Source organism: Pezoporus wallicus, unplaced genomic scaffold (assembly GCF_028554395.1).
Source record: "Pezoporus wallicus isolate ANWC-B61680 ecotype Strahan unplaced genomic scaffold, APGP_CSIRO_Pwel_v1 contig_6566, whole genome shotgun sequence".
Lineage (NCBI taxonomy): Eukaryota > Metazoa > Chordata > Aves > Psittaciformes > Psittacidae > Pezoporus > Pezoporus wallicus.
This window is the reverse complement of record NW_026638763.1, coordinates 2,303,433-2,329,605: the sequence shown is the minus strand read 5'-3', so window position 1 is coordinate 2,329,605 and position 26,173 is coordinate 2,303,433. Positions and strand designations below refer to the sequence as shown.

The 26,173-nt window shown below is 43.6% G+C and overlaps 1 protein-coding gene across 3 annotated transcripts in view; it reads right to left on the bottom strand.

Annotated features, from left to right (window-relative positions):
- ADARB1 (adenosine deaminase RNA specific B1) overlaps positions 1 to 26,173 on the bottom strand; it is a 44,849-nt gene that overhangs the window by 5,525 nt on the left and 13,151 nt on the right. For 2 of the 3 annotated variants that reach the window (XM_057412297.1, XM_057412296.1), the window contains exons 3-8: positions 25,114 to 26,045; positions 19,465 to 19,579; positions 17,336 to 17,504; positions 16,663 to 16,811; positions 15,889 to 16,057; positions 3,868 to 4,049 (exon numbers count right to left, since the gene is read on the bottom strand). In XM_057412297.1, the coding sequence (XP_057268280.1) occupies positions 3,868 to 4,049; positions 15,889 to 16,057; positions 16,663 to 16,811; positions 17,336 to 17,504; positions 19,465 to 19,579; positions 25,114 to 26,045 (1,716 nt within the window). Of the gene's footprint in view, positions 1 to 3,867; positions 4,050 to 14,332; positions 14,460 to 15,888; positions 16,058 to 16,662; positions 16,812 to 17,335; positions 17,505 to 19,464; positions 19,580 to 25,113; positions 26,046 to 26,173 lie in introns of those variants that run through there. The other variant, XM_057412299.1, reaches the window with a different exon arrangement.

Here is a 26,173-nt window from a genome sequence, read left to right as displayed (position 1 = left end):
AGGCCATCACAAAAGCAAAGCATCTGATAACACTTCAGGTGGATTGTATCTTCCCCCTCAAAACCTAGATATGAACACAACATAATAAGCTGAAACTAGTAATGGGAGAGAAAGCTAGGATAGAAAGTAAAATATTTTGCTCTGCTTTGAAAACTGGTATTGAAACTTGGTTGAAAACTAAGCTATTTAGAGAACACTGCTCAGAACTTATTGTTGAATATCATTATAATGGGGTATAATAAGCAAAAGTAATAGCTCTTTGTGCCAGTGCTTACACAAATAATAAAGTTTGAGGTTCCTTGAGGACAGAGCTAAAAAAAACTTCATTAAAAAAGGAGACAGGGAGCTGAAAACCACCCATGTGAACAGGAGGATCAGGTACCAAGGAAACAGCCAGAAAAATCACCAAAGGTTCTGCTGAAGGGTTTATTTTTGTTTAAAAGAAAACACAACTGCAAACGTAGGCAGAAGTCAGAGGAGTGCTGGGGCATGAACATTCCTAATAACCACCCTTGCTGGGGTGGTTGAAGTCTTCAACTTTCAACAAGGAAACTACAGATGAAGCAGCAGGAACAGCGGTCGTGGTACGTAACCTCTCATCACAAACCACATGAGTTCTGCAGGACAGAAGGCAGCCAGCATGACTCCAATTCCAAAGGCGTTCAGAGGTGTGCCAGGGAACTGCCAGTCCATAAACATGACATCTGCACCAGGAAGGCTGCAGGAACTACCACACTGCCCTGCTGGGCACTGATGGAAACCCAACAGTGTTGGGAAAGACTCAACAAAAAACTGCCTAACTGAAGACTGGAGGTGGCCAGTGCGACACTGGTTCTTAGAGAGCCCAGGGAGCAGAAGGCCTGTCTTTCCGATGTCTGCCTTAAAAACAGACTTAATGGACACCTGGATGAAGATGGTCTACTTGGGAAGAGTCAACACAGATAGAGACCCTCAAGCTCTGTGCAGACCTGGAAAGTGTGTGTTGGAGGAAAAGCCAAGGTGAGTAAGATGGGTGATGACACTAAGTTATTTAACAAGATAAATAAGTGAAGCATTAGCAGAAGAAGAGCTAACAACATGCTGAAAGAGAGCTGGGCTGGTTCAGCCTGGACAAGAGAAGGCTCCTCAAGGGGGAACCTCGGAGCAGCTCCAGTGTCTAAAGGGGCTACAGGAAACCTGGAGAGGGGCTTTGGACAAGGGCCTGTAGGGACAAGACAAGGGGAATGGCTTTAACCTGCCAGAACAGGGGAGACTGAGATGAGCTCTTAGGCAGAAGCTCTTCCCTGTGAGGGTGCTGAGGTGCTGGCACAGGGTGCCCAGAGAAGCTGTGGCTGCCCCATCCCTGGCAGTGCTCAAGGCCAGGTTGGACAGAGGGGCTTGGAGCAACCTGCTCTAGTGGAAGGTGTCCTTGATGAGCTTTAAGGTCCCTTCCAACCTGAACCAGGCTGTGATCCTATGGTTTTCAAAGGCTGACTCTCTGAACAGAGGATCTGCTGAGCTCTGCCACCCTGCTTCCATTCTGGGTGAACTCTTCCATGCCCACCTCCCACACTGGCTCCAAAATGAGCCTGTGTGGGTTACCCTGCAGACTGGCACTTTGGTACTGGCTGATTTATAGACTCATCCCCATTCCATTTGAGAAATGAATCCCTTTTCAGATTATTCTAGAAACTCACAACATCTGACCCTGTCTTCTCTCAGTGAGCTGGCCAATTCTCAATGAAAGCTCACATGCCCTCAGTGCTGGTGTGCTAAAAAGCACACTGAAAGGGTAGGTCCTGCAACCAAAAGGCTTCCAGGAGTCAGCATGGGGAGGGAGCTTTCTACCATCATACAGGTTTCCTGCATCCCTTAGCTGAAAAGCAACCACTCTGATGTGCATGTTCATATTTAACTTGCTGGGAAAACAAGGTGCAAGTAAAAAATCTCCTGTGAGGAAAAAAAGGTATGAAAAGACAGGCTTTAGCAGTAGATAACAATAACTCAGCCTGACTTTGACTTAAAGCAGTCATAAAACTTGGTTTATGACACAAAAAAGAACGTTTTTTACAGTACTTTCTCCACTAAACAGGTGAAACAGTGGGGAAAACCAGCTGCTTCTTGTTTGGTTCATCCCTCTGGTAGAAAGGAGTCACCATCGCGCTGTTGTGTGTGTGGTACGAGGAGGAACACAAAATTGGGGATTTCTGTAGAGCTTATTCAAGGCAAGAATACAGTGCACAATGTGTGAATTGAAGAGCAGATGGGTAGCTACACGCATGCCCCACTGAATCTAACAGCATGGATCAGAAGACTGAACCAGTAGAAGAAAAACCAGCACAATTCTCTGTCCAACCTTCCAAACCAGCTTCCCGTACATTTTGGAGAGGTGTATTTCCATGAAAACTCAACACAGAACATTTGTGAGCGCTCCCTACTGCTCAGCTAGTCCTGGTTGAGCTGTTTTCACGGCTGGTGCTATTTCAGGGCAAACAGATTACATCCATATTGCAGAAAGATGACTTTTAAGAAGACAAGGTACTATTACTTGTTGTGAAAAGGATAACGAAATCTCCTCTCCCTCTGCCCCAAACCTGCTGCCCTGAAGAGCTGATAAAAATTCCCCCAAATCAGATCATACATAAGCTACTATGCCCATACTACTATTAAATGATTGGTACCGTGAGTGTTTTAATTGTTACTTACTTGCTAATACAAGGAAAAAACGTAACACTTTTGTACATACTAGTTCAGGAAATCCTTTTCATTACCTTGCTTACCTAAAGAACTGCTCGTTATTCAACATCCTCTTCAAATCCCTCCTTAAATCTATTTTAAAAATTCAACGTCAACGTCAAACTTGAAACATGCTTTAAAATACTGAGGGAGTTTGGGTTTGGTGGGGTTTTTATTGGGGGGTGTATTTGTTTTCTTCTGGAAAACAAACAGACACATGCCAAAAGGCAAGTCCTACAGAATAAAGCAATGCACACGAGAGGGACGATGAGAAATTTCAGGTTTAGCATTACTTTCACTAGCAGTTCTAGGATTTAGGACACTTCCAAAGTTCCCTTTGAAAGTCACATCTCAATTAGAAGTTACAACCTGTTCATTCAAACACTGCCCTTCCTCTTAGCCACACTAGAGCCTAGGATCAGCTTAAAGCCAAAGAGCAGTAGTTAAATGTTCACCAGCAACTGCAGAAGACAACCACTAACTACCCTGGCTGGGACTTGCCATATTGCTGTCTGTCAAATATATTTAATACTCTAACCTTTAACTCTAATACTTTAACCTTCCACAAAGTGGAAATGACAGTATTATGATTACTGGGTCATACAAATAAGTTGGGTGCCATGGGAATTAAAGCTAATGCTGCATCCAACAGATTGATGATAAAAAGAAAACACAACCAATGCAGCTGAGATGTTCTCCCCATCCATTTTTAGTTTCTTATAGATCTAGAAATGGTGAATCAAACGTGTCTATCTTGACATACTGATTAAAGATGTGGTCATTCAACAGATATCTGCAATGGCCAGAGAAGCAACAGTGACAGCTAACACATTATTTCATGGGTAGGAAGAGGTTTCACTAGGCCAGGGCATTCAACTTGCCTCACATATTGCTAGGGCATACTCTAGAGAGCAATCACGTGAACCTGCATCTAAAGGTTCATACCCCAGTTCTTTCCACCTTTTAACTCATGAAGATGCTATGGTATTTCTGACCAGGTATCTATATTAGGTTTAGAACATAACTTCTCTGTTGTAACCAGAAAGCAGTTTACTCACAGTACATAATTTGCAAGGTTTTGAGAACTGCAAAATCACATTGCTACTGGAACAGACTTAGTTACCGGCACGGCCTTCTCCATTAGATACTTGCCACTAAGTAAAGGTCTGTTGAGTGTATAAAGAGGTGGTAGATCTTCTATCTCTGCTATCCTCTGGTATACGGCTCTGGATAGATGATCCCCATGATATAAACTCCCCAAGATGATGCTAGAGAAGTAAATTGGCTCCACAAAGAGGCTAAGTAAGGCTCCTTGAATACCCAATACGTTCCACCTAAGAGGGAGGGAAAAACAAAACAAAACAAAACAAAAAAAAACACTTTCTTTTTAATGGAACAAGGAACATCTGCCAGACATAACAGCAGTCAATCACAACAGGCTAGACTTTGAACCCTTCCTCTTGACCAGCACATGACTGTGGTAGCATAGCTGTGACACCTGCCAGAGTATCAGAGATCAGCTTACAGGATGCTCAATAAAATCCTGAGTAAGATGACCTATAGCAACAGGTCTACTGTCAGCATCCACTTCAGGAGCAGTCTCAACTTTACTTTCCCACTGACACATCTGGTGATGCATTTTCCAGCAACCTAATGCCAGAGACAGATAGGATACTTCAATCAGAAAAAGCCGAACTGTGAGATTCTCAGTCAGAAACAGCAGCTGATGCCTCCAGAAGACACCTGGCAGCAGGCAAACCATCCTTCCAGAACACAAGGATTGTGTCTGCAAGAGCTCAGAACCATAAGGGAAAACTTGCCCTTAACACCCCAGCCAAACTGCCCACATCCTGCTGCCAGGAAGGACATAATTAGCTGCTTGCAATATCCATGGGCAGGGAGAAAACTGATTCTGAAACCTGAAAATAGGAAAAGCGCCTATACTCTTTGTTCACTCCAACCACAGATCCCTGTCTGCACCAATGTGACCTACACTGGATCAGGTCTTGTGGCAGGGATATAGTAAGCAAAAGAGCAAAATACAGAAGGATTTTTTGTAGCTGTGTTCATTTGATCAAGTTTTGGCTCTCAGCCTGTGTGTAACAGCCATACAAAGCACCTTCTCAAACCTCAAAGAGGTTTTACTGCGGAGTATTGTCACTGTCCTTGTCTCTGAGATATACCTGGAAGCAGCTTGGCACTATGAGAACAGCACACTTGAGTACAACTGCAACACCCAGACACAAGCAGCAGGAAAGTTTTTCTGCTGCTTGAATAAAACAGAGCACAACTGAAGCTCTCACTCTCGTACAGAATGGTTTGTCCTTATAAAAGGCCCATCCTAAACCATGCGGCAAGGTTTCTTTAGGAAAACGGGAAATATGGATGCTGCTAATAGTGTTTCCTGCAGCTTGTGCTGGCATGGCACGGCTCACACATCACCACAGCTCAGGCTAGGAACCATACACAACTGCTACACCACTGCAAACCCTGAACTACGAGAACGTTTTAAAGGAAAAAAGGGCAAAATAAAAACTGCAATCCAAGGAAACAATTGCTTTGTGTATGTTCACAGGGAATGAAATGGAGCAGTGTGCTCTAGCTTACTCACCTGTCAGTAAAAAAGCTGGCCCTAATGAATAAAAATGCTGTGGCAATGAAAAATAAAGCAGATTTCACATTGAATAAAGGCCTATTTTGTATAGCACTGAAAAGTCAGTCAGCATCCAGATGTGAGAGCAAAGATATCAAGTGAAAATTATTGCATCCCAGGAGCATACCTTAGAGCAGGTCTCTAAGGACCATACCATGGCTAGAATTTTGTAAGCACAGAGGTATTTCAAGTGCCAAATGAATTGTATTTTCTTGTTATTTGCAGTGCTACACACATCAACCATAAAGAAGCATGTGGACTGTTACGGACACAGGTAATATGGAAGAGACATCTGGAAAGAATTCAAGACTAAGCATTGCAAACTGGGGTCTTACAGAAGTATCTGAAACTTGCAGCCACACACTGCACTTCCTTCAGTAAGGCACATCCCAGGTTACCTTTCATGAATAGTACCTGAGTGACAGATGGACGTTAAAAAAAAGGCCAAATAATTCCTTTGGCAAGCCCTGGCTTCCTAAATAAAAACCTTTGCCAGACCCTTTTCCTTGCTTCAGTCTCCTGTATTTCCAAAGCTTGTGTTTTGCTGCTTCTTCCAACACTTAGAACCCCGGACTGGTTTGTGTTGGAAGGGACCTTAAAGCTCATTCAGTTCTAACCCCTGCCACAGGCAGGGACACCTTCCACTAGAGCAGGTTGCTCCAAGCCTATGTGTCCAACCTGGCCTTGAACACTGCCACAGCTTCTCTGTGCCAGCATCTCATTCGTACAACCAAAACCTCAAGCTCTCACTATTTACTAGGCAGGGTTTGACGGTGGTTAGCTTCATAAAAATAGCATTAAATGTCAATTGTTATAATAAAATAACTTAGCTATAGAAATGTATACTTGTATCAGAAACTGTCAGTAATGCAGCAGTAAACATTAAACCCAAATGCAGATTGTAACAGAGTCAAAAGGGAGGGATGTATGTCGTCTTGTTCCTTTTTTATACTGTACTTCTTTCTGACAAGCAGTAATTTCTCACTTCCATTAGCATGTATACTAAAAACAACCTTTCTAGATATAAACTGAGAAGAAGCTACACCAATACCATGCATCAGTTTTCCAAAGGCCACAAGCATTGATTGCCTCCTGAAATGGTAAAACTGCCTCATCCTTGCAGTTTACAAGCACAGCTTGTCAGAACGCACGTGAACAAATGCTGTCAATCTGGTACTAAATGTTTACTGAAGCCACAACTTCTTTTGTAGCCAAATTCATTATTTCACTTCAAACCATGAAACCAGCAGAAAAAAGCAAACTCTATTACAGAAAACTTGATTAAAGTCAGTGTTGACTCCCCAGTGCAACAATCAATCAAAGGGTTTTTTCTGCACATTAAAAACAGTACCAGAAAAGAGCTGAGGAACTGAAACAACTTAAATCCAGCTTAAAACTCCAACCTTCCAGGGCGCAGATGTAGTTTATATCATAGAAATCAACCTTTCCTGTTGCTGTGCCACACTGCATTAGAGCAGACAGACCCTGGCCACAGCACAGCGCTCATTTAGGAGCATTTGATGGCTCAAGAAAGTGATTACAGAAGACAACATTCCCATCACTGATTCCACAGGCTCATCATTCATATGCAGGGACACTTCTGCTGCTCAATGTCAGCTCAGACCTGTAGAGGCAGTGTTCTCACAGGAGAATGGATAATTGGTACATAAACTCTGAAAATCCTGAAAGATACAGCAAGGCCATGAGAGGCCCAAGGAAGCCTAAACAAGCAAGATAAGAAGCAGCTGGATTTCACCGAGTTAATGAGAACTGTGGACTGTTGGCAAGCTTTCGAGGTCAAGTTCCCACACCTGTGCTTAACCAATTACATGCTAGTTGCAAAGGGTCTTCAAGGCATGTATCCAATCATAATATGCCAAATCACTGTAAGTGCATGTAAGAAATAGTATTTAAGGGGTTAAGGCTTTGTAATAAAGGGCTTTTTGTCTGATCATTTTGATCTCTGACTGAGTCCATGTATATTCTGCAGCAACTGGCGCCTGAACAGGGACCCCCCCCATATTTTTCATATTGAAACTGAAGGAATTAAAGCGCGTGGCACCGAAGAAAGTGGAAAACGCGGAGCCGCAGGGACGTCGGCTGGGTTCAATCCGGCAGGACCAGGATCGGGAGGTGGACGCCTCAGAACGGAGCCTTGTGAGCCCGGAAGACACTGCACAGTGCAAATAAGGTAACAGCCGACGGGGTCTGGAAGAGGGTTAGGATGGGGAAAAAAAAATGGTCATCCTTAAGCTCTTCCAGCATATCCTCTCAGTGAGAGGGATAGAATATGACGATAATCTGTTAAAAAGATTGTTGCTCTGCAGTAAAGAAAAAGAGCTGATCCAGGGCGTTAATGAAGCTTTTGATCTCGGGACTTGGAAAAAAATTGGGGCACGCCTGTGGGATCAAGTTACTTGTGGGTTTAAGGAGGCGAAGTCTCTTGCTGCCCCCTGGTTATTACTAAAAGGGACTCTAGCCGCAATGAAGGCTGAGAAACAGGCGGCAAAATCCGCTTTTATGGTTCTCTCTGACTCACCTTCACAACAGCAGGGCTCAGCACCTACATTAGATTCAGCACCCAGTGCTACAGCCATGGTAGTGTTGTCTGTTTCGGGTATAAACCATTCTGGCCAAAAACCGGCACGCAGTACAGTATGAAAGTTTGAGGACCCTGCGCCTTTCCCCTATCCTGTGTCGACAACGCCTTTACCGGCGGTAGCTCCAGCTGATACTCGGGAGCCAGTAGCAGCTACTGAGCAACCGAAACAAACTGATGTTAACCCTTTTCATGCTGCTACTGCCCCTAAACTTAATCTCCAAGAATTTTTGCCGGGGTGGGAGTCTCCTGAGGAGGAGCGTGTAACTCCGAATAAATACCCACCTCCGCCACATACACCAGCGCTTGCATCGCTTCCACCAGAGCTGCAAAATGAGTGGAACTGGGGACAATGGACAAAATCCTTAGATAAACCATTGCAGGACTTGTGGAACCGTCTGGACAAATTGGGGCAGGAGAGGCAGCAAGCCCCAGAAAAAAACGGAAAAACCGGGTAACATCAGTCCTTGTGATGTGTCGTTACCACCGACTCCTACACCTAATAAAGTTAATCCGAGTGACATGAGATGGCGAGTCTGCATTCAGGATGCAATTATAGACGGTACTATTCTACCGATAGATGCTCCCGCTGCATTCCCTTCTATTATAAATTCTCAGGGACAGTCTGTCTGGACTCCTAGGGACTGGAAAGCTATGAAAGAAATTAAGGAAGCAATTACTCAGTATGGGTTGTCTTCCTCATATACACAGCAAATGTTATCTGCTTTCTTTTCTAGTAATGTTCTAACTCCACATGATTGTCTCAGAGTGGCTGCAATTTTATTAACTCCTTCACAGCTCCTGCATTTTAAAAGTGGGTTTGAGGAGCTTGCTGCAAGGGCTGCAGATGAGAATTCAGAGTATAATCCTCATCACCCTTTGCACGGTGTTTCATCTGAAATGTTATTGGGAAAGGGACAACTTCACCCTGATGGAGTACAAGCTTGTATGAAAATTGAAGTTTTACAGCAAGCACAGCAATTGGCTTTAGCTGCTCTGAAAGCTGTGCCGGAAGCGGGAAAACCTAATCCTTCACATACATCAGTAAAGCAGGGACCTACTGAGCCATATACGCAATTTACTGACAGATTGACAGAGGCTATTGAAAAGAATAGTGATCTGGCATCGAATGCTAAAGAATCCATGCTTATGTCTCTGGCTATGGAAAATGCTAACCCAGCTTGTGAGCGTATTTTGCAGGGTTTGCCAAAATCTGCTGGTCTTCAAGAAATGATGGATGCATGTTCTAAAGTGGGCACAGCAGAGGAAAAGGCTGGATACATGGCTACTGCCTTCGCCGCTGCTGTTAAACCCTTTCTACAAAAAGGTCAGGGTGATCATGGGGGTACTAAAGGTATAAGATGTTACAATTGTGGATGGATGGGACATTTTAAAAAGCAGTGTACTGTAAAGAAAATCAGTTCAGCAACCCGACCCCCTCAGTGTGGTGTTACTGATTTTGCAGACAAATGTATTAAATGTGACAAATTTGGCCACAAGACAATTGAATGTCGTTCAAAGTTTCAAAAAGACGGAACCCTGTTGGGAAACTTGAATGTGAGCGCGATGCCACCCCGCGCGACGACACAAAATCAGGGTGTCTGGACCGCATCCCCTCCGCCATCGCAGGGAGCGCTGGAGTGGACGTGGCAACAGCAATAGATTTTACCATAACCGATACTTCTGTTCATTGTATTCCATCTAAATTAAATGGGCCTCTTGGTCATGGGTTATGTGCTTTGCTACTGGGATGATCATCAACATCAAGTAAAGGAATCTTTGTATTACCCGGTGTAATTGATGCTGACTATACTGGAAATATTGGGATCATGGTGCAAACACATGCTCCTCCGGTCAACATCCCTGAAAATTCGAAAATAGCTCAAATCTGAAATGATGATCTGAGCGATCTCATGCCCCTTTTAAAGGGTGAGTCAAAGGCAGAACAAAAGAGTTCTATCAAAAGCTCAGTATGAGGCCTTAGATCACATCATGACAAAAATCACTAATCTTGTCCTGATTGTCAAGGCCAAGCAGTAGGTATAGGCCTTGGAGTCAACCCTCAAGGCCTCCAGCTTTGGCAAATGGCTGTGACTCATGTACCCTCTTTTGGGAAGTTGAAATATGTCCATGTTACTATTGACACTATTCTCTTACAGGACAAGCTATTATTGAACGAACACATCAAACTTTGAAACGGTTGTTGGAAAAACAAAAAACGGGGGAAGAAGGACGTACACCAGTAGCAAGGATGCAGAAAGCTGTATATGTTATGAATTTTGTGCAATTGACAGGAGACTTTAATGACCCCCCTGCTATAATACATGGTCAGGCATTAGGTTCAGGTTATATGACTAAAACTCCGGGTATTCTGGTCCAGTACAAGGATTTGGAAACCGGCATTTGGAAAGGTCCTGCGTAAGTAAAACTAACCAGTCAAGGTTATATGTGTGTAATTATAGATTCCTGTCTGCGGTGGGTGCCAGCTCGATGGGTGAAACCCTGGAAAGAGTTAGCACCGCCCCAGGACACCCCCCTTGTCGGGGATTGAATTAATTGAAATTTCAGCTTAGGACTTGCGTTTTATGGATGTTTTCAGTCCTTCTGAAAGTGAAGGGAGCAATCTTTATTACGTTAAAGAAAAAAAAAAACAACAAACAAAAAACCAAACCATCCACCACCTCCCACCCACCCCCCCGAACCTACAGGGAGACAAACACGGGATACAGGCGTATTGTCTGCATTTTCAGTGGTGGGAAGTTTTTTCGTATGCTCTTATCAGGGGTATTGGGCATACTGTGACTCATTTAATACAGTTTCTCTGTGATACTCATGAACTAGAAGTTGGTAAAAATAAGTATGTCCAGGTTTCTATCAACCCTTGGAGACCTCTGTAGATACTGCTGGCCACTTCTCCCAACATAGGCTGGCCACCTGTGTCTGAATGAGTGTGCATTTTGGTCAGTATAAAAGTCCAAGCCCCATGCGCTGTGAGGGAGGCAGAGCCTCTGCGGGGACGCCCGCTAAGGTTGAGCCTGCCACCTCCCACTGCAATGATGCTTCTCGGAGCTGGTTTGCTGTTAGTCTCCACAGGGTCCTTGTGCCACGTTCTGTACATGGGACTGTGTAGTGGGAGTAATAATTGTCTTTTTGTGTTTCAAATACTGTACTTGTGTGAAGTGTGCTTGTGGGATCCCACACGTGTGTGTGTGTGTGTGTGTGTGTTGAGGGCAATCAGTGTTTTGTGTATTGTTGGGTTCATGTAAAAGCTTTTAACGGGTAGCAGTTTAACATTTTGGGCATGAAAGGGTTAATGTAGAAGCACGGCTGCCGGCAGGTATTTATGCTTGCTGCTGAAGCAGGCAGGCGGCTGTAGCTGCTGCCCAGCAGGCCGGCTTTTGAAAAAAAAAAAAAAAAAAAAAAATAAAAGGAGCAATGATGCTGCAAATACGCAGTTTAACCTGTCTACTTCTCAAGAACTGAAAACCTGGGGGAGGGGGTATATTTGCGTCCTCCTGCCTACAGGTCCGAGGTCCATGGCGACTGCCTGCCATAAGCTTGACAAGACAAATGGAAAAACCTGATGCCTCACCTACAGGAGCTGACCATGAATACCCCAAGCAGGATGAGACAGAGGAAGAGAAAAAACGAATGACTGCAAAACATCACCTGGGGGCAAATGAAAAATAACATCCTAAATATGTGTGCTTATAAAGTAGCTATTATTAGAGGTTGTGATTTTGTGTATGAAACCACCTGCTAATAAGAAACTACACCTTGTATTGTATAGATTTGTCACTTGTAAAAGAGATGTTAGAGTATGGAAATTTGCAGTAGCTGCTAGAAAATGCTAAGGCAAAAGCTAGAAAGATTTCAATACAATACTGGATGAAGCAGGTAAAACTCTGCATTGACAACAAGGTGCAAGGACTGAAGCTGACAAAATGCCTGCTACCACAATCAAGGGCAGACTGGGTTGGCCTCTGTGTTTGCCACCAAGAAGAACCTTTATCTCCGCTGTTGGCTGCAACCCAGCAGGCGTGGAGCGGTGGGTGTCACATGCCATGCCAGACCTTGATGTGAAGGATGGCCTCCCGTTACCAGAGATCCATACAGCAGAAAAAATGGGCAGGCCCAGCAGCTTGTAGTCAGCATATATTGGAGATATGATCTAGGCTAAATCCCCTGCTCAAGTAGAGTCATCCAAACCATATACAAAACAAAAAGGGGGAGATGTGGAGGCAGTGTTCTCACAGGAGAATGGATAATCGGTACATAAACTCTGAAAATCCTGAAAGATACAGCAAGGCCATGAGAGGCCCAAGGAAGCCTAAACAAGCAAGATAAGAAGCAGCTGGATTTCACCGAGTTAATGAGAACTGTGGACTGTTGGCAAGCTTTCGAGGTCAAGTTCCCACACCTGTGCTTAACCAATTATATGCTAGTTGCAAAGGGTCTTCAAGACATATATCCAATCATAATATGCCAAATCACTGTAAGTGCATGTAAGAAATAGTATTTAAGGGGTTAAGGCTTTGTAATAAAGGGCTTTTTGTCTGATCATTTTGATCTCTGACTGAGTCCATGTATATTCTGTGGCACAGACCCACGCTGGGCAGGTGATGACCTGCTCACTGTGGAACCCATCTAGCCGAGTCACCACCTGGCAGAATGAAGGAGCAGAGATGACTTTGCATTCAGCTGACTGCAATCTGATTTCTTGTCTTATTTTAAATCTGATTTCTCGTCTTATTTTAAATCTGATTTCTCGTCTTATTTTAAATCTGATTTCTCTTTGTTTCCTTAAGAGATTAACTGAGTCTCTATGACCAGCCCATGCCTTTCATGAGTCACAGAATAAACAGGCAGCAACATCTTTTACGTGGTGTGGATTAAGAGCTTCTTCTACGTCAAGTGGCTTAGTCAGCAGCCCACACTATAAATCAGTAAGTGCACAAAGTCCATGGTCTTCGACAGTAGCACTTCCTGCAAACATCTTTTTACTTATCCTGAGGTCACAGTTGCAGCTACAGCCAAGAGAATCTGCTTTCTCCTGTAGCTGTTCCTGGGCTGGCAACCACACAGCTCTGACCTGTCCCAGCTTTTCTGACATTGCTCCATACCACAGTAAGCATGGGTCAAGACTCAGGTCACTGGCTTGAGAGGTTACATGATGCTGCTCCTGGTTATTTAGATGCTGGGGTAGTGGTTTTCTACCACTTCCCCACAGGTTTTTTGCCAGGTGTCATGCCACCACCATGTATCATAGGATTCTAAAATGGTTTGGGTTGGAAGGGACCTTAAAGCTCATCCAGTTTCAACCCCTGCCATGGGCAGGGACACCTTCCACTAGAGCAGGTTGCTCCAAGACCCTGTGTCCAACCTGGCCCTGAACACTGCCACAGCTTCTTTATGCCAGCATCTCACCACCCTCAGAGGGAAGAATATCCAAGTGAATATGTTCACATGGGCCATTGTCACTTGGCGTAAGAACTAATGAGAACTGCTCCATCTATTGCTGTCCAGAAATTCCACTGGCTCTGTCATGGAGCTTGCCACTTGGAAATAACTCTCAAACTCGAAGATAGATGAATGGGCATGGACACAGCTGCTGAACATGCAGCCTTTAGTGAGCATGCACAGGATTTTAAGACGTATTTTGGTGCAACTTCAAAGAGAAAGATTGAGTTACAAACTTCCATTTATGAGAATTTAAGTAATTATTTGAAGCCAAGTAGCTTAAAACGAAGGGGGGTGGAAAAACACATCAAAAGGAGGATGACAAAACCAGACATTATAAAGTACCATAGAATGAGTTTAGGAATCATTGAAAACAAATGCATGTATATTAATCTCTCAAAACAGTTACTCTGGTCACAGAAAGCACCCTAACACCACACTGCAGAGCCACAAGGCACTAACACACCAGGATAATCCTGTTCTAGTGCTTCTGACCCACATGGAAATACACTCATGGCCTTTTCACGTTTTTCTTGGATGTTCCTACCAGGCTCAGGAGGGTGCTCAGCAGCCCATTGCATCAAAGCACTCAGAGGCTGGAAATAACAGCTTGGATTATACATATAATCCACAGGGATGAGGCTGTTCAGATACAAGAGTTTTCTTGCTTGTGCAATCCTGCACCCTGAATTTATCCACGCCTCTTCCAGGCTGGAACTGTGAAGCTTTGAGAAAGCACAGTGGAAATTCACAGGGCTCAGGCATACTGGAGGGCTGAGTGCCGGACACTCCAGAGCAATGCATTCTTTAAAAGGTAAAATTGACAAAACACAGTCAGAAGTGTCAGGGAAATGTAAAAAAATAAGGAAAGGAAAAAAAGAGTAGGAAAATTTGGGCCTCCTTACCCGTGATACAGTCTGTGTTCTGTGTCAAGGGGTTCTATCTGCTTCCTTCACTGGCACAAACAAAATTACTCCCATTAGCCCAAAGGAGAGGTGACAGCTAGCTAGGCAAGCGAGAGATGAGTCTGTTCTGCATCACACAAAATCAACAAAATAGTCAAATGGGTTCTTGCTCAACAACTGGCTTCATTTCTTTGTCATTTGCACTAACAGCAAGGATGATGTGATAAAAGAAATCAACTGAATGGGGCACAATTACCATGCAGGGTGCTTGGGAGAAGCCCTTGGCATGAAGCTGGGGAATTTATTTGGTGGATTTGATGGAAAATATCCTAAAAGAAACTGAAATGGCATTTCTGTAGCATTACCTGTCCTAGCTTCTGAAAGGCCCTATCCAGTTATGTTTAGTTTTAAACTAAAGTAAAACATCTTCCTTCAGTAGAGATGCTGGTAACTTGAGACAAGACTTAAGGAACCAAGTGACTCCATAACCCTCCTGCTGCATTTTTGATGCGGCATACACTGTTCACAAGAACAGTTGCAATTTAATATACTCAATACACTTTGAAGCAGGCCAACTGTGACTTGCCGAATACCATCCACTGAAATACTCATTTCTCATCTGGTTTGCAAAAACAGAGAGGCTGCAAACACACGGATTCATTTCAAGATGCCGCAACTCTCCCATGTTCTGATACTTGTTAAAGGACACTAATGTTAAACTTATTTTGGGTGGTGTAACACTTGTCCATTTATGGTTTTGAGCAAAAAAGAATAAATCTTACAATCTTTGTCAAAAAGGACAAAGAAGAAGGAATAGGATAAAATAGAAATAAAAGCACTAGTGTTGGAAACTAAATATCTAATGATAATGAAAGTATTTAAATTAAAATAATTTTAAAGTTTTATTTTCTATGTGCCCATCATTATTTTTTTTAAACTGGAACAATTTTTCTCCCTATAAAATGATCCAAATCTAAATCTATCCATGCAAAAAGTATGTATCTTTTGATATCACAGAATCATGGAATTGCTTGTGTTGGAACAGACCTTAAAGCTCATTTAGTTCCAATCCCCTGCCATGGGCAGGGACACCTTCCACTAGAGCAGGTTGCTCCAAGCCCCATCCAGCCTGGCCCTGAACACTGCCAGGGATGAGGCAAAAGATGTATATCATCAGAGGAAGTCATCCAAATATAACTAATACATTTATTGCATTGTTTTACTAATGCTTTACTAGTCTCAGGAGAAGGGGGATGAAAAAGCATTCCTCTGCTATTTCCTAGTGATATAAACACAAACCAAAGCTGTCATGACTTGAAGTGGCTGGAAATGGTACATCATGATTTCACCTTGCCTCTGAACCCAGCAAAAGGTCTGATACCAAGTGCAGGTGAAGAACCAGAGTTTTAACACTGGAGCTAAAGCCACCCCCATGCTACATCTAAGCAGTGAAATGAGCAAATCAAGAACCTGCCCATTCACTACAGATACCATGCAACCCTCCTTGTTCAGCAATAAAAAGCAATAACAAAGAAAGCAATTGTTCCATGTCTCACCTCGCTATCTTGTCACTGCAGGACATGGTAAGTAGTCTTTCTCCTTGCAGTACACCATCCCATGTCTGGATGGTGGTAGTGGAGCGCACAGGGATGGTCCCTTCCCCAGATTCTATCTTTGTCCGTAGCTGTCCTCTTGCTTTGCGGTTTGGGTGCCTGTCCCCTTGATCTAAATGATAAAAAAAATCACTTACAATCAGGTGAGGAACATTCTCAGAGTGTTTTACAGACAGCATTACAATAACAGGAGTCAATTAAAGGAATTTGCCTGCTGGCTTGCATAAGAATTTCTATTTCTCCTTGAAAATGAGCTACAGCATCAGACACCTCTCACAAATACAGTCTTCTAAAACACACTTACAATGAACCCAAGCTTTCCACAAAGGAGCAATACAAGCAGGGAGCTCTTCAGTTCTGTTCTGCGTATTATAGCGTTAGAACAAAGTTAACAGACAGCTCAAGAAAGGGGCAGGCAGAAAACCACTGTTAAAAGCTGGAAACAGTGAAAAGGTTTGGTTAGTTCTGTACAAATACTTGCTGACTCACTGGCATATCACGGCTGGCTTTCAGCCTCTTCAAGACCACATGGTGGATCAGTCTACACTGCACTTCTATCACACAGGAAGAACAGCTCAGATTTTGTTTGGAAGAGATCTTTGTCTAAACACACATCTATGCTAAAAGGAAAGAAGACACCTAAATTTTAACTGTACCACTTGGACATGCTCAAAGAATACTTTAACCCTCCTTGCTGGAGCAGGACTGCTGTCATACCCTCTTGTGCTGCTTCATGTGGGGAGAAAATCCTCGCGTCGCCACAAGGAGATGTGCTGATATAGAGATGAAACTGCACATTCTCCTTCAGCTTAAATCCACCTCGCTCCGACTTGATAAAAATGGATTTTTGTTGATCTTCTTTATTGCTGAAAGGGAGAACAAAGCCAGAGTCAGAACTGACATGAACATGTAAAGAACCATAAGCTGGGCAGTCTTAACAGGCATTAAAACAACCACAGGGTGTCTGGAAATTCTGTAGTATAAAGCTAACAGTTACTACAATTAACAAAGTGAAAAAAGACCACTGTGACAGGAAATACAGAGCCCTTGACACCCCTAGATGTCAATGCACAAGGCACAAGCTTTCAGGCACTTAACAGCAAATAAAACATTACCACCCATTAGCTCACTTGAGGTTGTTTTGATCTGTATATTTTGAGCTTCCAAACTGATTCCCAATGATGTTTTCGGTCCTCCCATCTCATGATTGACAGCTAACTGAATACGTGTTTTGTTTAAGTCAAACCTTAGGGCAAAGAGCCTGAGTTCTAAATGAAGCATCCTAATGCAATAGAACAAATGGTTCACATTGAAATGTTCATAGATGTTTCCCACAGACACCTTTCCAGTTCCATGTGATCAGCTCAGCTTCCTTTTCCCTCCAGCTCACCTTAGATAAAGCTCAAGTTGTGTATAGAGAAATTTAAGCAGGCACCGGCGAGATATAATCTCTGCATGGCAGTCATTTAATGCAAGACCACGATCACTCATGTATTCACCATTGATGCATTTTGTTCCTGTAGAAACACTTATTACCAGGGCATCTTTCACATCTGTACCTGCAAAATAAAGTTTCAGGAAGAAGATGCAACTAAAATCACAACTAATCCAACAAATCATCTTAGTGCAGAACCTAAACTAGTTAGAACTAGAAAATGTGATGGAAAAAAGTTCAGGAAGAGTTATTAAAGCCTGGGCTACGAAGATGGTGCTTTAATCCTGAGCCCCAGCTAGCTTCCAGCTTTAATCCTGAGCCCCAGCCTCCTTGCCACCTCTGCAGATATTCACAGTGACTTTAGATATCTGAAAGTCACCGATTTATTAAAACAGAAATATGTTATGGAAGGGTATTAAACCAACAACAGGAAAGGTAAAAATAGGAAATGAAGATGTTTAAATGATTAAAACACTGTAAAGCTTAGCAGCAGTGTAATGCTTCTAGAAGTGTAGTTCTTGGTATTAAAACATTCCATACTATAGGAGTCCAATACATTCCATGCAACAGGAGCCCAGAGAAAAGAAGAGCGGATGTCCCAGGGCAGTGCTGGAGTCACCATCCCTGCAAGTGTTCACACACCATGTACACGAGGCTCTCAGTGCCATGAGTTAGTGGTGGCCTCGGCAGTGATGGAGAATGGTGGGACTGGATGAGCTTAAAGGTCTTCTCCAACCTGGTTGATTCTATGATTCTATGTTGAAGGTTACAGTGTTTGTCTACCCATGAGTCTTCTTGCCCTCCTTATGTTTTCTCTCCATGCCCCAGGAGAGAGCAGCAAGCAAGAGACTGGTGGTTTGACTGCTGGCCAGGATCAGCTCACCATGGATGTCTTACGATAGAGTTATCTACCCTAACACAGCACCCCCAGATTCCTCTGCTCTGGAGGAGGCCCCTACAAACACCCCTGCAGGAGGAAAGGGCTGGCATTGCTCAAATCACCACGGGAAGGCTGTATAGTTATCACTATCCATCTGACTCACACAACTAATAGGAACAGGCTGAGACCTTAGGAGCTCCAGGGAGACCTTAAAGCAGCTCCCAATGCCTAAAGGGAATACAGGAAACCTGGAGAGAGGCTTTGGACAAGGGCCTGTAGGGACAGGACAAGGGGAATGGCTTTAACCTGACAGAACAGGGGAGATTGAGATGAGCTCTTAGGCAGAAGCTCTTCCTGTGAGGATGCTGAGGCGCTGGCACAGGGTGCCCAGAGAAGCTGTGGCTGCCCCATCCCTGGCAGCGTTCAAGGCCAGGTTGGACACAGGGGGTTGGAGCAACCTGCTCTAGTGGAAGGTGTCCCTGCCCATGGCAAGGGGTTGGAACTGGATGAGCTTTAAGGTTTTTTCCAACCCAAACCAGGCTGGGATTCAATGATGTTTCACGACGGGCCCAAAATGAATGTCCCATAAAGGGTTCAGATGGACTGAAGAACAAAAGCAATCTTAGTGTGAGGAAAATTCAGCAACCAGGTGGTTGCAGATCAGCTTCAGGCAGAACTTCACTAGCAGATCTCATGCCTGCAGTGAGAACTACAACATTCCTACTGCTTGTACATGCATAATGGTGTCAGCTGCCAAAATGTAAGCTGCTTTTTCAGATGTTTTGACTAAAATGACTGAGACAGAAAGCACTAAGAATAAAACACAGCAAGAATAACTCTAACAAAGTGCAAAACCTTGGGAAGCAAGCATCATTTCTTACTTGAGATGTCAAAACCCAAGAATACCGTCTGTGTGACCACTACGGTACAATTCATCTTAGATTTACTGTCAGGTCTTAAATGATACATGTATTTCGTAGACCGTAAGTTTTCTTACATGTCTGAATAAGGCATAAGATAGTATTTGCAGCTCTAATTTTCCTGTAATTAACTTCAGCTAAGATTTAATTGCTCTATTTAGGGCACCTTGAAGATTAAACTGGGAAAATGTATTTCAATACTGGTTGATTGGCAAAAAGGGAGTTTCCTAGAATGCAAACAGAGCTCTCTTATTTAAGCAGGTAAAATAGGACCTTTTCTTTACCTGTTGTCATGACAATTCCAGCAAGGACTTTTCTACGTGCATGTGGAGACGTGAAATTTTCCGTCAAATCACTGAATTTATCTACAACCAAGCGTGCAACAGCGTCAGCTAAAACCTGTGGGATCACACAGATAATGCACATTAGACAATTAAACAAATACCATAAACATCACAGCAGCATTAGGCCACAGATTTGCACTTTTCATTGATCTGACACAAGAAATCAAAGGAGTTTTTATTGTTCTCTTTGAAAACATCATGGAGGCATCAGCAGGACGTCAAGGATGTGATTTTCAGGCATCCTGAGCACTCGTAGCTCTTCCACATCGATTAAAATAGGATCAGACAGCCCTAAGCCAAGCATCAAAGCACCTAATGCTCATATTGTCATGAACATTTGAGGCTGAGGAGAACAACTGGACAGACAGATAAGTCTCTACTTTCATGCTCAAACCTCAAAATGCATCATTTCAGTTTCCTCAACATTCAACCTGACAAGAAATTTGAAGTGCAAAACCCAGGCTCCGTAACCCAACATTGTAAACCTTTGATAACGATCAAATCCATTACCCATTATAAAAATAGGAACAAGTCCGTTTTCCACACTGGTTCAACATTTTCTCTTTCTCATTTTTACAAGATATACATAAATCTAGGAATAGAAAATGTCATCATATAACCCCATATAAGCTACCTCAGCATGAGGAAGGATTTATCTCTTTCACCTTCAGGAAAACTTGAACTACAACAGCCACAGTCTTGTTGTACCTTGCAAGCAATGTGGATCAGGCTGTATGAGGGCCAACTCCTAACAGTAAGGAGCGCGTGAAAACACCTGTCCTGCTCTCATTGAACAACGGTTCAGTTCAACACTGCAGCTCATCTCACCCATTGTTTTTAAGGAAGCTGGAACTACAACAGCTAGAGAAGATGAGTCAAAACTCAAATCCTTGAGTTTTCACGTGAAAAGAAACTGAAACCCACGGCAATCTATGCTAGCACAGCTGGTTGTTCCCAAGGGAGCTGCTGAGGAAGGCAAGTTACATGCTAGATGGAATCACTTTGTGATTCTGTGATCCTTCCAGGTCACCAAACATGAGTAAATCACTACACAGATCCTCAACCTACCCAGCCAAATGGAGGCTGACCTACACCATGCAATCGCCCATTCCCTGGGGGAACCAGGGCTGCCTTCAATAGGTTCTCATCAAGAGGTGAGAACTGAAAGCGCATACAAGGTGGACACATTAGCATTTCCCAAAATGATCATTTTTTTCACACAGGAAACTGTGGTGTTGGTATACAAGTGAGAACACAGTGAGTCCCTCTGGGAAGATGTAAGCTGGAACAGAAGGACGGGATGGGGCTGCAGCTCAAGCAGCGTGGAACTAAGCTGCTGGCAAGGAAACCAAGAACCGCTTGAATGAACACAAAGCCAGACACTGGGGAGGCTGATAAGAAAGGACTAAGCACAACTCAAGCGAGACACAATGACCACTAGAGATTCAAACAATACAGAAGGAACTGTAGGTGCAGCAGGAAGAAAATCACTGCCAGAAAATAGGCAGACATAGTGAAGATTTCTCTTTTTCTCTTTGCAACTCAAGTTGCATGACAACAGAGGGGTGGTGAGGAATAAACACTATTAAATGTCTACAGATTTACTTACTAAGGTTTTAGTCCTTTATAAGAATGCTCACATGCTAAATTAGAAGCATTACCCTTTTCTCCCTGTTACATTAACATACTTAAGAGTCCTTAAGAGCATGGAAGAGATGGGAATAAGGCAGGACGAACACACCACTGCAGCATGAGCAATGAGACTTTCTGGCATAAAATGATGTCCTTGCTGTCCCCATCTCAAAATCAAGGACTTGAAGCTGTCTTCACATCAAGCCCAGAGCACTTACTGGCTTGGGTAGGGAACTTTAACTTCTCATTCTGACTTGACTCCCTTTCACATAAATAAACATTAACTGGAACAGCAATGGAGCTCGTGTCTCACCTTCCCAGTGAGTGCCCTAACATCTAACACGCAGCTTCTCTACCCCCACTCCTGCATTACATCATTATTCAAAGTTGGGCAATGCCAAAAAGGAAAGACCTAAAATAGCTGACACTCTGCTCATTAAGGCACGTGTGCTCAAAGCTACTTTGGGTGCACTTTTCCTTTCTCTGATGAAGTCACAGTGAATCCACAGACTGACTTTGGTTAATACATATCTTGCAGCAACGGTGTTGTAGAACCCCCATGACCACCCATGCTTTAAAAGATTCTGAAGCTCATGAAGTCCAGGTCTGTCTGGAGCTGAAGGAAGACCTCAGCAGGCCACAGGGACCACCCTGGATGAATGCTGGTGATTATCTATGTGGTGGAACCAAAGGCAGCTTGCTTTGCAGAGGCTGGTTTTAAAAGTATTAAACCATGGGATCAGCACCTCAATAATCAACACTGCAGACCATAAAGTTACACCTATGCCCATTTTATAAACTGATTCCTCATGTCAGCTGCCCTTCTGCTCCATTTGAGAGCTTGCATTCCATTCTCTCCAGAGTGCCTGCAGCTGTCGGGAGGTGTGGGATCACCGATGTACATTTCAGCAGATACTCACCATCACGACTGGAGTAGGGACCATCTATCCTCTCAACTCTGCTCTACTGATTTCTCTCATGAGGCACCACAAAGTAACACACCAGCTACAGGCCAGTTTTGAACCTGCAACCCAGGCAGTGAATTCCAACATCTCCATCGGCACAACCACACTGTATTGTACAATCAGGCTGGTTTGCGTTGGAAAGGACCTTAAAGCTCATCTAGCTCCAACCCGCCTCCACAGGCAGGGACACCTTCCACTTTTATTATTTCCACTAAACATTTATTATTTGGATTTAAATATATACATAAATATATACGTATAAATAAATATAAATCTGAAAACATCACACATTTAAAACCCTTATTAATCATTAAAATAACCCATAACATAATCCTTATTAATCATTAACTATCATTAATTATGGCTAGGTTGGACAAGGCCTTGGGTAACATGGTCTAGTGGAAGGTGTCCTTGCCCATGGCAGGGGGTAGGAACTGCATGATCTTAAGGTCCTTTCCAACCCAAACCAGTCTGTAATTCTGCGATTAATACATACCAGACCAAAATCACTAATATGCACCAGACCTCATATCATTCCAGTAGCTTGACAGCTAATTATACTTAAAAGCAGTGTGATCCAACACAGTGAAGTGCGGGAAGGATGAAGACATCCTGATGACAAGCTCCTCAAAAGCCTCTCAATAAATAACTGACTGGGAATCAGGTCTGCACAAGGCAGTACCAGCAGCCTTCCCACCCAGTGTATTGCTGGCATTACTCCTAAAGCCCACTGGGTTCTCCTCCACCCTGGAGCAGCCTTTGTCAGTGCACACCTACAAGAGGTGAAAAACAAGTATCCCTGAGCATGCCTCGTTGTACACAATCTGGATATCAAAATCAATGTAGGAGAGCTGGAAAAAAAAATGAGATTTGTGCTTGCATGTGTTGCTTTTTTGTTATTTAGAACTGTACTCGAGGCTCAAATGCTCTGAGCATCCCACAAGCTCTACCTGGGACTCAGTCAAAACCTGGCAATCGCAAGGAGCTCAAAAACCCAGCACTGACAGCAGTTCATGGAAATCCCTGAGAGAAAAGAGGCAGTTTAAGCCATTCTACATCAGGTAGAGAAACAACTTTACCCTCTTAGAATGACTCCTCTTTCAGGTCTCACTTTCTCCTCTTTCCCACTTCTCTATTCTGGTTCCAATTTTCACTGTTTTACTGATTCAAGAACCAATAACACATAAATTACTGGCAGTGAATTTTTTAGGGGTCTGGGGCCAAATCTGCCTTTCAAGGCACAGCAGAGAATGCAGGCTGAAATGACTGGATCTACTGAGGAAATCGTGACTACCTGAAATAGCATGCTCCTAGATTTGAAAATGAAGGAAACATCCATCAATAATGCATTAATTTTGCACTATTAAAAAAGAAAGCATCCATGGATGCTTAGGAATTCCTAAATTATGCATGTGGTCCATGCATTTTGAGAAAAGAACATACTTTAAATAGTCACAACATCTACTTACACTCTTCAACCCCACATTATCAAGTCAGATCACTATCTCACCATTTTCATGAAATCTAAACCAATGCTTTTTGAGATAGGAAAGGTCAAAGCCTTGACATTCTCATAATAAATACACAGAATGTTACAAAAGTCAAAGGCGAGTATTTGAATTTAGACAGGCATATAATATCATCAAAAAGACCCAAGAGACAAGTAGAAAGAGGGCAGCTGAACAAACATTACTATAGTTTGATAGGGAGAAACACAAGCAAGCAAATAAGGGAGAACTTTTGTTCACTAAAAAAAAAATGAAATTTGCTCCATTCAAGTCACTTTAAATGTCTGGGATGTTTGGTACCTTCCCTAGCTCAGCAACTATTTGTTTTAAGCTATTTCTCATCAATATTTACTTGTCTAGGTAACTTGGATATACTTATTAACTAACTAGGTTAGAGTGCGATCCCTTAGATGATAACTACCTAACCATGAGTCTTGGATACATGCACTGCAAATGTGTCATTTATTTAGACCCTTGAAACATGTGCCAACTGCCTCAGTCTGTCCTTGACTTCCATTATTCACCTCTGTTCATGCCAACAGCTTCAGTCTGCAGAAGAGAATGATTTTCTTCTCTGCTAAAAACTATTGCATCAAATGATAGTTTTACCCAAAGCAGCATTTCTGACTTGAACTCCTTCAAAGCCTTGCTGCCCATGATGAGCAAGATGTGATTCAAGTTTTCCTCAGCATAAACTATAATCCAAGCTGGCACTGCATTGGGCTTGGTGCTCTCTTATGTGACATGATCAAGGCTGAAAGCATTAGCAAGTCTCCTCTTTGTCCCCACAGAACAGAAAGAGCTCATTCAACTGTCAGAAGTCATAAGCAGATAAATCACCTAATACATACATACATAGAATTATAGAATAGTTTGTGTTGGAAAGGACCTTGAAGCTCCTTCAGTTCCACCCCTCTGCCATGGGCAGGGACACCTTCCACTAAGTGAGGTTGCTTCAAGCGCCGTCCAACCTGGCCTTGAACACTGCCAGGGATGGAGCATTTACTGCTTCTTTGGTCACCCTGTGCCACTGCCTCACCACCCTCACAGGGAAGAGCTTCTGCCTTATCTCCAACCTGAACTTCCCCTGTTTCAGTTTGAACCCATTACCCCTTGTCCTATCACTACAGTCCCTGATGAAGAGTCCCTCTCCAGCATCCTTGTAGCCCCCTTCAGACACTGGAAGCTGCTTTGAGGTCTCCATGCAGCTTCTCTTCTCCAGGCTGAACAGCCCCAATTTTCTCAGCCTGTCTTCATATGGGAGGTATATATACACATACATCTATATATGTATAACATATATATGGATGTGTGGGTATATATATGTATATAGATGTGTATATATATATATGCAGACACATGCCCACACATCTACAGAAGCAGAATAAACAGCAGAAATGCTGTTCAAGCTGACTCAATACTCATGACTTAGCTACTCTTGGCCATTACCCAAAGACATCAACAAAACACAAAGGGCTTCTCACCTGTGGCAAGTGTAACTGGAGCCCTTCGCTAGGAATGGGCTGTCGAGATGGGGTCTGGTCCAGCTGCATGTTAAACAAGGATGCGAGGGCCGACTGAGCGGCACGAGCTTTTGCCAGCTTTTTATTCCTTCCTGAGCCTTCAAAAGTCTGCCCATCCACCGCCACGGCCATCACAAAGTTTTTGGCATGGCTCTCCCCGCTCTCCGAGAGGAACTCATACTTCAGCCCTGGCCGCAGCTCATTCAGGATCATGACAGGGTTCTTCCCACTGGCCGAGGGGTAAGGTGATGGTGCAGGGAGAGGCGACTGGGAAAGGCTGCTGGCTACGGCAGACGATGGCAAACCATAGTCCCCGCTAGAGCTAAAGGACCCATCCCCGTTGGACCCCAGGTAAAAGGAAGCATCGGAAGGGACTGGCGTTTCAAACCCATTGAAAAGGGTGTCGGGGAAGTCCGCTTGGTCGGAGGTGAAATCCGTGTTGACTGACAGAGTCCTCCCCATTGCCAGGTGGGCTTCCGAAGCGTTTGGGAACTGGACAAAAGACCGGAGAGCCTTTTCGGCAGCATGAAGCTTGGCTTTCTTCTTTGTTGGACCAGACCCCTCAAATACCTGCCCATTGACTTCAACCGCCATCACAAACATGGGGGCATGAACTGGGCCCGTCTGGGAAAGGAGTTTGTACTGTAAACCAGGTTTAATCTCATTAAGCTGCATCAGGGCGTTCTTTGGTAGAATGGGGCCTGGTGTTTTCTTCCTCTTCTTCAGGCGAAATTTGGAGTGGCCATTGCTGCCCTCCTCCAAAGGACGTTTTCTGCTGCTGCTGCCACCACCGTTGGAGAGCTGTGTCCCCTCCCCGGCACCTTGACCACTGCCCTCCTTGGGGGGAACGTTGTCCACGTTGCGGTTTTCTTTAACGTCGGTGCTGCTCGAACCTGTGGTGCCCAGAAAGAGTAACTTACAATGCCTTCGGTGCAGGATCTTGTAAATGCAAAATTTATAGATTCCTTTATCTCTCTTTGTAACTGGTTAAGTGATGTGTGCTCACAGGTTAAAGCTTCGC